General features: G+C 39.9%; 1 protein-coding gene across 1 annotated transcript in view; it reads left to right on the top strand.

The window, feature by feature from the left end:
• LOC124547764 (microsomal glutathione S-transferase 1-like) overlaps window positions 1-8099 on the top strand; it is a 29143-nt gene extending 21044 nt beyond the window's left edge. Inside the window, exon 3 of the mRNA XM_047125128.1 lies at window positions 7634-8099. Coding sequence (XP_046981084.1) covers window positions 7634-7877 — 244 coding nt within the window. The 3' untranslated portion in view covers window positions 7878-8099. The remainder of the gene's footprint in view (window positions 1-7633) is intronic.
• The last annotated feature ends 3278 nt before the right edge of the window (window positions 8100-11377 follow it).

The following is an 11377-nucleotide window of genomic DNA, read 5'->3' on the forward strand; positions in this document are numbered from 1 at the left end:
CTCCTGTTTATTGTTGGATATCTTTCTCCTCACTCTCCCTTTCCTGTCTGCAGCTCCTATCCCTTGAATAGATTCCAGATTCCCTTAAAAAGGTTTCAACTGCCCTCCTTGGACAGTTGTCATGCTCACTGGCAATTGAATACTGACATTTTTTTGTCTTTCTCTTTGATGTATACAAAGTTGATTGCATCACCTACTGACCAACCTTATACTGTGGCATTCTTGCTGTACACCCCACTACTACTTCCTGTTTCTCTAGTGCTCTTCTATTTGCCCTCTGTACTCTATTCCAAATTTTTCTAATGACTCTGACAAATTCCCTAACAGACTCTCCAGTCTTCCATTTCTTCATTTTCAATATATTGCTTGGTGATGGCAATTTACAACCATATACTACTTCATATTGCAATAATCCTGTATTCATATGCTGTTTTGAGATGTAGGCAGAGACAACATACTTACAAATAGTCATCCCAGTTGGTGTGGTGTGAGTCAACATAGTATCTGAGCATCCTCTGATTGTCCTATGCACTCTTTTAGTTCTTCCTTTGGCTTGTGGATGGAGATAACATGTCCTTAACTTCTTCACATTCAATAACGTACACAACTGCATATATAGATCTGATGTGAAGTTTGTTCTCTGGTCTGTTACTATTGTTTCAGGCACTCCAAACTTCAAAATCCAATTATTTGCAAGTGCTTGTGCCATTGTTGCTGCCTGCTGGTTTGGCATCTTGATCATTTCTAGTCTTGAAAAATGATCTGTGATTGTGAGTTCGAACTTATTCCCTGGAGGTGTTTTACATAATGGACTTAAAACATCAGTCCCCAGAAATTCAAATGGTACTAATTGTTTCAGATAACCTATGCAATGATGCTCTTGTTCGGCACAAATCTGCTGTCTGTACACACCCGCTAATATGTGGTCATGAGCTTCTTATAGCACTCTATTCCTTAGCTTTACTGGTACCTGCTGTCCCAAATTAGTTTCTCTGCATAGCAATCCATCCTGCATACAGACCTGTGACTGCTTAAATTACTGCTTACATTCGTCGTCCACTGTCATCCACGCTCTGGGCAGTTTGCCATTCCACATGCTCATTACCCCCAAAATGCAATACTGCTACTTTCTTCTTAAGCCATCCACATTTCTGTGCTTCTTCCCAAGCTTACGTGTGACGTTGATATCAAATTCACTTAGTCTTACTGCCCATCGTGTCAACCTACTAGAAGGATCCTTTAATCCCAACAACCATTTTAATGCTGAATGGTCTGTTATTGCTCTAAACTTTTTACCATACAGATAACATCTGAAATACTTGATTCCATAAATAAGGCCTTACACCTCTTTCTCCGTTGTGGAATAATTTATTTCTGCAGAATTTACTTGTCTCGGTGCATAAGCTACCAGATGTTCTACACCTTTCTACCCCTTGTGACAACACACAGCCAAATGCATGGTTTGATGCATCACATGTTAAAACAAATTGTCTATTAAAATCCGATAATACCAATATCAGACTTAATGTTAAAGCTTCTTTTAGCTCCACAAAAGCATACTTGCACTCTTCTGACCACACTAATTTAACACCTTTTTTTAACAACTTTGTCAATGGTCTGACAGTATTCATAAATCCTTTTACGGACTGGCAGTAATACTTCACAACTTCTAAGAAAAATTGCAACTCCTTTACAGATTCTGATACAGGAAATTCATATACAGCTCTAATTAATCTTGAGTCTGTCTTACCCCCTCTTTAAATTATGATGTGCCCTAGGTATTCTATCTCTTCCATCACAAAATTACACTTTTCTGTACTCATTGTTAATTTTGCTGCTTTTAACCTTAGGAATACTTCCCTTAATCGTTGCATATGCTGTTCCATATCACTCCCACACACAATTATGCCATAAGGATATACTGAGGATTGCCATGGTTTTAAACCTCAGAGTACTTTGTCCAACAGTCTCTGAAATGTTACAGGTGTGTTTTTTAATCCGAATGGCATTCTTCTCAATTGGTAGTGTCCCCAGGCTGCCAAAAATGCTGTTTTGTGTTGATCCTGGAGTGCAACCTCAATCTGGTGAGAACCACTCTTCAAATCCATTGTTGAAAAATATTTGTATCACCTTAAATGGTCCAAGGTTTCTGTGTTGTTTAGCAAAGAGTAGGCATCCATTACAGTTTTCTCATTTAGATGCCTGTAATCACAACAAAACATATATTTTCTTGTTCCATCCATTGATTGCTTTGGCACAATGACTGTTTGTGCCCCCCATGCATTATTAATTTCTTCAAATATTCCGTATTTAAGCTATTGATTGATAAATTCCTCCAAAATTGCAGTACCTAGGTATTCTGTGCTATTTGTGGTAGACTGATAATCCATTTCCCGTAGGAATATGGTGCTGTGTAATATTTATAGCTGGTAATGGCCCTTTTGAAAGAAATAAATCCTTAAATTCCAAAAGTAATTTTTTCCATCTGCTTGCTATTGCTTCCCTCTAGGTGCTTCATGTTTCCTCAAAATGCAGATACAATGGCATTCGGTGATTGTCCATGGCCGACACACTTGTGTCCCATTCTTCTCCTCCAGGATATCGCTATTAGTGATTTGCAACTTGTTTGTTAATCCTATGTCCTTTGCATTAAACTCATCTATAAAAACAGGCACCTTATTTTCACCCCTTATTTTTGTATGCACACATTACCTCTTTTAACTAAGCAACCCACCTGATCTGATACTTCATTATCTTCTAACGATTCCACCATACACAAAATTCCTGCCAGCAAGCTAGACTGAACACTCACCCAAAGGGTCCAAATCAAGTCTTATTGTGACCATTCATGGTTTAATCAGTTCGTCATCTGTGAAAGACTCCCCTTGCAACATTGCTACACTGGCAATGGTTGTACATAACTGAAACATTTTTCTGTCAAGTACCAACCCATGTCCTCGAAGATCGATTATGACACAATGCTGATATAAGAAATCTAATCCTAGAATCATGTCACAGCCCTCACCCATGTGTGGCACAATCTCTAAACATCAATTAAATTGAACTGTATCCAGGAAAAAGTCTATGACCGCCAATCCTAATGGTGTGACATCTTTATTCCCCATTCCATGCAAGCTATATCATGGTGGATCCCATTGCTTATGTTTCACCAGATCACTGCTGGTGACCAACACACGCATCCTGTGTTGAGTAATATCCTGCAACCCTTTTCTCCTACTAGTTCTCTTATCGCACATTCCACCTCTGCATACAATTTTGTGGCATCCAGTCTAACTGGGAATGACCATGGTGGACCTGGTGTTCTCATTTGTGTTTAACACCTTATTCTTCTTCAGTCCTGTACTTCTAAAACTATTACTTCCTCTTACTGTATTCACATTACCCTGAGGTTGGTGACACTGTCTTCTTACATGCCCCATTCATCCACACCTGAAACGTTTTGTATTAGCTGCAAACACTCTCTGTTTACCCTGCATTCCAGTCAACAAATCAATCTTCTCAAACTCTAGCTATAACCACACTGCTGTGTGCAAATCCGTTGAACCCCATGTCCATACACGTCTTGACATTTCCGCATGCAACCCTCTTAAGAAAAGCATAGAGTGCCCTACACTCAGCTTCTTGCAAAATAATTTCACTGACTGCAGCGTCCTGTCCCAATTCATAGGTACATCCATTAATTGTCCTTATCCTATGTGAAGAGCTTCTGTATACCCTACACAAGTTTCAGCTTCCCCTGTTAGTCTCAATTTTGCAATGCTTAATAATTCCTTATCAGACCGACCTTCCATCTCAGCCAGATTTCCGAGGTCTCCCACGAAGTCCTGCATCTCCTCAGTTGCCTTACCAGAAAAAGATGCAATTAATCTTTCAACTGATGAATCTACATCCTGTTGTGAAGATCGCAATTCTGCCAGCCTACGCAGTTCTGTATTATCCGCTGTTAATTGTGCTACCTGCTCTTACACTATGCGTACTGCTTCCCTCTCTGATACACCTTGTATCTCTGGCTCTGTTGAAGCTTTCTCCTTGACAACAGTAGTTTTGAGAACTAACATTCAGAAGACAAGAAAATAAATTACATTAACTTAATTCTTACATTTATTCATGAGCATCTCGACTCTTGGCGTTGCCTAGCCATATGCCCCTAACAATTACACGCATAACATTTTACTGGAACTGATTCTGTACACGACACTGAGTGGCCCTCAAAGCACTGGGCACATCTAACAGGCGCTAACCAATCGTGACTTCCATTATCTCTAAAACTAGACAAATCTTTACTCACAATAAAATTTACTTTACAAAATGCACAATCGTCAAACCCTTTCTCCATGACCAAAATACAATCAAAATTTTTTGGACTCGCCATACTGTAGGCTGTAGGTTCAGACATTACTCTAAGAAGGTGACATCAATGATCTGACACCAGTGTTAGATGACCCATGGATTGTCACCTATTTAGAGTGAAATGAGATGTCAGGATGACAGTAGATTTGTTTAATTAACTTTTTTATTTTTACCCTCAGCCATAATTCATTAGGAACAGGTTGGCGGAGGCATCCAGTTGCCTCTCGTGCCTCTCATGTGAAACAATAGATGTCCGGCATTGCTGACATCACAAAGTGTGTGGCTGAGCATGGCATCACTTGAATGCCGCTGTCAGCAGTGTCTCCCACTGTGACTGGGATGACAGTGTGACCTCCTTCTAGTGAGCAGACAGCTCTCTGATCCAGCAGCAGCTGCTCTGGTGACTGCTTCACACAAAGGGTGCTTAACTTCCAGGTAGTATTGTTTAGTACAGCCATAGGGCAGGAATTCTTGATGCACTATCCCACTGCAACTGAAGAAAACAGTGAGAACGACCTTTACATGTGATAGAACTTGTTGAATTTTTTTCAGTCTTGGCTCTTCAGGCAGTTTCCATTGGGACGATTGGGCCTTGGTTTTGACATCATACCCACATACCCATGTGTTGTCACCTGTTACAACCTTCTTTAGAAGTGCTGTATTCTTGTTGACTTCATTGAGCAATTCATGAGCGATGTCTACGCAACATCATTTCTGGTCGAAATTCAACAGTTTCAGAAAAAACTTTGCTGTTACACGTTTCGTACCAAAATATCTCAAAAATTGCCTGGCATGAGCCAAAGGATAATGAAAACATCAGGAACCTCTCTGATGGTGATTCAATGATTTTTTAGAACCATTTTCTTTCTTCTTCCACATAATTGATGTGCTAGGGCATCCAGGGTAGTTGTCTTTGTCGTGTCGTGATCCTCTTTGAAGCTTTTATACTAAATATAAACTCTTGTCTTACTGATGGTATATTCAATAAAAGCTACAGTCAACATTTTGAGTGCTGTGGTGTGCTATATCCCAGTTTTCAAGAAATAGTTAATACAAATTTTTTGATCCATCTGTTTCAAAAGTAAAAATTTGCCAAGCGCTCAAAAACACGTATTACCTTTCCATTGTCAACAATAAACTGAATATCAAAAACAGCTGAAAATGCAAATATACAGTAGGAAAATGTGTACTAAGAAGATAAAAAAGTTTTGAAAAGTAGATATGTAAACTCGCAAAATTAAAAAATTCTTGTTAATTTTTTATCCCACCTCACATGGCCCGTACAGCCATAAGTGGAAACTGACATCCTTTAAACTATTTATTCAGGCTCTGAACCATCTGACTATAAGTTAATTACCAAGAAATGGTATTTGATGTTCCCTGAAGAACAGTGCTGTTGTGTATAGTGTCAAATTTTATGTGCTCCTAATACTACTGCATCAGATATGTAACTGTGCCTTAACATACCTCATTTGTTATGAGCCCAGATTACCCTTATGGCTATCCAACAGCAGCATCCAGCTCAAAATGTGCACACTGCCAGTGCCTACTTGTGAAGATATGAGAAAAAATCTCAGCTTGCTGAGTATTAGGCATACAGGAAACTTAGGCAATGAGTTATTGTGATGTAGTGCACATTTCCTTTGTGTGACATTATCACTTTGTGGCCAATTGAGAGTGTTGGTAGACTGGATTCATCAGGAGATTAGAGATTCAAATCCAGTTCTGGTTTACAAGAACAAGGTAGAAGCAGTTTTGTTTAGATGACTTTTTGTGTGTATTTTATTGCCTGGTATGCAGGAGGAAAAAAACCAAGACAATTAGGATTTCCACAGAAGTATACTACCTACAGGAAAACTGATGTTTTCTAGTAGACTAGCTATTCAGCAGTTTTGGCACCCTCTGGCCTCCGGCATATTCCCACAGCTTAAGAAATTTATAGCTTGAAAACATTCTGATCTTAATGTAAAAGTTATGTAAGCCATATAGGGATATTTTGCAGACCTACTAGACTTACACTTCAAAAATTGAATCAAGTCATTAAAAAAGCACTAGATAAACTTCGTTAACCTAACAGGGACATAATAGAAAAATATCAGTTGGTGTCTTTTTAGCTTAAAAAAATATAGGCATTCACAATGAGGTCAAGAAATTATCACATTGTTCTTGTAGATTTCCCATTGATTTCTGAACTCTCTTAAACTGAGTGCTGGACTGCAGATGAAAATTGCACCCTCCTCTTCACTGTTCTTTAAGTGAGCTAGTGCTCCATCTCTTTATCTGATGCTAAATGCTGTCTACCTCAGTGCTGAAACACTAGTAGAATGAGTGAAGGTGAAGTCTAATTGTTGTGTTGGCAGAAGAGCCAACACCGTGTCACGAAGGGAGGCCAAAATGCACACGTTTTAGCTCACGCAGGCTGGCGTGAGGAGGGAAGAATTATACTGACGTGAGGTCTGGAACATGACAAGGAAATAGAATTCAGAAAGCGGATGTAATTAGTTTGATACTTAAGTTAATTCATTAATGATGAATGTTGCCCTTGACGGTACATGATTCACAATATTATCTGTTCAGAATACAATCATAGTAACTGAATATGGCGCCTTGCTAGGTCGTAGCAAATGACGTAGCTGAAGGCTATACTAAACTGTCGTCTCTACAAATGAGAGCGTTTGTAGTCAGTGAACCATCGCTAGCAAAGTCGGCTGTACAACTGGGGCAAGTGCTAGGGAGTCTCTCTAGACTAGACCTGCCGCGTGGCGGCGCTCGGTCTGCAATCACTGATAGTGGCGACACGCGGGTCCGACGTATACTACCGGACCGCGGCCGATTTAAAGGCTACCACCTAGCAAGTGTGGTGTCTGGCAGTGACACCACACTAATATGTTTTACTTATCAGACACTAGATGACTCAGAGCTCATTTACCATTTACTAGTGGTTCTTGCGTAAGTAGAGGGAGGGAGCTACTGATGTCTGGTGCTTCCAGTTCTCAGCCATGTGGCTAAATTGTCCATCCAAACTATTCATCACTGATTTGACTTAATTCACTCAAAATTGTATCTACAGATTACCTTTCTTAATTACAAAAGCAGGTGCTTCTATAAGTCAAAACAAGCAGGGAGAGGAATTCTTGATTCAATAGATTTCACTATTAATCTGTTTGGAATTTTTTAAATGTCATGTAATAATTTTAATAAATTAAATATGTTGTGATTTTAATGGAGAGTTCTAATTTAAAATTATTTTATGCTTTTGCAGGGGACATCTAAATGATTTGGAGAACATCACAGTGTTCTTTATTGTGGCACTAGCATATCTGCTAACAAATCCATCTCCAGGTCTTGCCATCAATCTGTTCCGAGCATTTACTACAGCACGAATTGGCCACACAATTGTGTACTGTGTCATACCAATTCCACAACCTACTAGGTTCTTATTTTTCTTTGTTGGTTGGGCCATCACATTTTTCATGGCAGGCAGTGTGATACTTCACTGTCTTTGATATGAAACATTACAAATGTATTTTTTTATCATGGTAAAACATTTTATTTGAAACAAATTTGCAATTAATTTTGTACATATTGTGGTAAGTAATAGTTTTTAATCTAGCGGGCTGATGTATTACTTCTGTGAATGATTTGCTCACTCTGCCTGATGTTTTTACAGTGGCATGATGTAAACAGACATAAAAACAGAAATAAAGACTGTTTGGTGCACAGTAAAATTTTCTTTGCTGTATTATTCTGATATTCAACAAAATTATGAAAAGGCTGATTGCTACTCACCACACAGATGACATGTTTTGTTGCAGACAAGCACAACAAAAAGACTGTTCCATGTTTAGCTTTTGGCCAAAGCCTTCTTCAGAAAAGCAAACACACTCATGTTCACACAAGCAAGCACACCTCACACACACATTACCACTGTCCCCCAGCTGCTCCAGCCAGAATGCAAGTGTGTCGTGTTGAATGGAAGCACCAATCTGGGGAGAGGGGGGTGAGGTGGGGGTGGGGGGGATAAGGGGGTGATAGCAAGATATGGGTGGGGAGAGAGAAGTGAGTGCTGCCTGGCGAAATGTGCAGAGACTAGATTGTGGCAGGACAAGACTGTCAGGCACAGCAATGGTAAGCCATGAGGGAGGGAGGGTATGAGGAATGGAAATTGAGAGGAGCAGAGAAGGGACAAAGACCAGTTGATGGATTGGCAGAGAGCAGCACACAATGAGGGTGAGAAACCGTTAATTGAGAGGAGGTGATGGGACAAATGAGGCAGAAACACTTTGGTGTAGGGTGTGGGGATAGTAGGTCATCCCAGCCTTGACCTAAAGTAACATACTGTCCCTATAACATCCACCCAACAATTTCTGTGCCCTCTTTCCCATCACCTTCTTCCAATTCGTGTCCCCTCACCCTCATTGTGTGCTGCTCTCTACCACACACACACACCGCTCTTTTCCGCTTCTCTGGTCCTTTTCTTTTCCACTCCCTGTTTCTGCCCTCTCCCTCCCCCACAGGCTGTGCCTGTCTGCAACTCAACATATCTCCTATACAGTGAGTAGAAATCTACCCTTTAGACTGTGTAAACATGTTTAATAAAATGAAAGTTAAAGAATTTTGTATGCCCCAGCTACCCCAAAAGAGCCTTTACAACTATGACCTGTCATGGGACTTTAAACTCAGTGGTAGGAACTTGCAAGTTTATATATAACTTATCATTTGTATTACCAATTTTCTTTTATTTTGTGCCACGTGTAACTGAATGCAGACAGCACAACTGAACAAAACTTTGCTTGTGTTATTTACGTAGAGTAAGTTACAAATGATGTTGCTACCACTTCAGTGGCTTCAGTATTAGAAGGTTTCTTCTGTCATGCAAGTATACAAAAATAACTTAGAGAAAAGTGTCTTTGGAGTCTTTCGCAGTGTCAAGTGGCAGTAAAATCTTCTTGGTTTGCAAGCCACGTCATTTTGAATAAAACACTTGATCTTTTGACCTCTGCCCCTGCCGTCAGCAGTTGAAATCACTGACTGCCAGGACTGGCATGGTGTTCTGGTTATGTATGTGTAATATGAAAGTTTTTGCACCCCATTAAAGACAACATAGGTCTTGGTGTTCCCTGTGAATGTGGTAATATTTACATAGGTCAAACCATTCACACTGTTGCCAAGCATTGTGCAGAGCATTCTTGACACATTAAACAAAGGGAATTTGAAAAGTCAACCACTACTGAACACTGCCTAGAAAACAAACATAAAATACAATTTAAAAATGAGTTTTCACTCTAACCACATCATACTGGGAGTCTGTCATCAAATAAATGGCCAAAATTAAAATAAACAGCAATAACTTGAACAGAGACCAGCAGTACATGCTTAGTGGGTCATAGGGTGGGCTTTGGACATTGAGCAAAAGCAAAGACATAGGCTTGACACTTGTAGGGATGCAAGAGCAGAAATTTCAAATCTGTCGCCAGTTACCCGCGCTAATGACACCACTTGGTCCCACAGCTGAATTCATCCACTAAGAGCTTCCCTTCTGTGAATGCAGCACTCTGACCTTCTTTGGCAGGTTCCAGATGCTCCATTACATCTATAAAAGTAGAACACCGTGCCAGCCATGCCAGTCAGTGATTTCAACTCCTGTTGATGATGACAGAGACAGCTGTCAAAAGCTCACGTGTTTTATTCTAAATGATGCAGCTTGTAAACCAAAAAGATTTTACTGACTCATGAAAAAAAGTTTTGTTTATGATCAGTCTTGTGATGGAAAACTTATTTGCTTTAATGTTATATCTGATGGCTGGGTGCATTACTGTCATCCTTTTAATTTTTGTGTAGGTCTTACACCTGATGTCTTTCATAGTCTGCCATCCAGATTTAGGTGTTCTACTATATCATTTAAGACAAATGTCAGGATGATCCCTTTTAAATGACATAATTGAATACCATAGACAATCTGATCTTGTGCCCTGTCTTTGATGGCCTTATAGTGGACTGAACATAAACCTCAAAAATTTGTTCTTCCTATGTCCAGAATCCAGGCCTCTCTCACATGCTTAGACATATGCTTTCAGAAACCTTTAATGGAACCCAGCCTGTTGCTTTTAGAGGTTGAAGTAAGTGTAACACAGATGCATATACACACCACCACCAGCAGTTGCCCATATAGAAATCTTATTTTGTAGATTAATTGCTTCACTTCTTAAAGGAAAGTAGTAATATTTTTAGCTCAACAGATTAAAGGATAATCAGCAGGCTTACTTTAAAGTTTTTTGTTTACTGTCCTGTAAACCATTGCACCAGTTACAAGACCCCTCCCCGCCCCCCCTCCCCACTTTGTTGATGCTTTTCTCAAACACAGAATGAGTTAGTTGATGTTTGTAAACAGCTGTAAATCACCCTGACTCCTGCCAAACAATTGGCAACTGCTGTAAATAGGATTGTTGGGAGAGATCTCGAGAGTCATGTACCAGTGTTACAAAAGATATCTCAGGTACTGTCCTTTGCTGTGACCCTCTCTCCTCTGCAAGAAGTATGGGGTTTGTTATGACTTGTCCACTTGATTGCAACTGCTGTGTCAGTGGGAGGTCTGGGCATACTTTACATGGTAGACAGGGACCAGGGAGGACTCAGGGTGTCACACTAAACAACAGGTTCAAAGTCTTCCATTGAAACTGATCTAGTGGAACTCACTTTACCTGTTAGAAAACCTGCTATGTAGTGAGAGAAAAGAAGGCCAATGCAAAAGGTTATGAGCCTATTAATCATCAGTGTTTAAAACATATGATGAATAATGGTACTGCTTAGGAAAATGGCAGCAAAGGACATGAAGAAACACAAGGTGCACTCAGTGTGTAAGCCTGGGGGCTCTATTCAACATGTAGAAGAGACTGTTTCAGCAGCCATTGATGGAACAAGCAACTGCAAACTGTGGCACACACTGAGACAAATAGTGTGTGTTTTCAGGGCTCTGAGGTCATACTGGGATCATTCCATTGACTGG

Source organism: Schistocerca americana, chromosome 1 (genome assembly GCF_021461395.2).
Source record: "Schistocerca americana isolate TAMUIC-IGC-003095 chromosome 1, iqSchAmer2.1, whole genome shotgun sequence".
Lineage (NCBI taxonomy): Eukaryota > Metazoa > Arthropoda > Insecta > Orthoptera > Acrididae > Schistocerca > Schistocerca americana.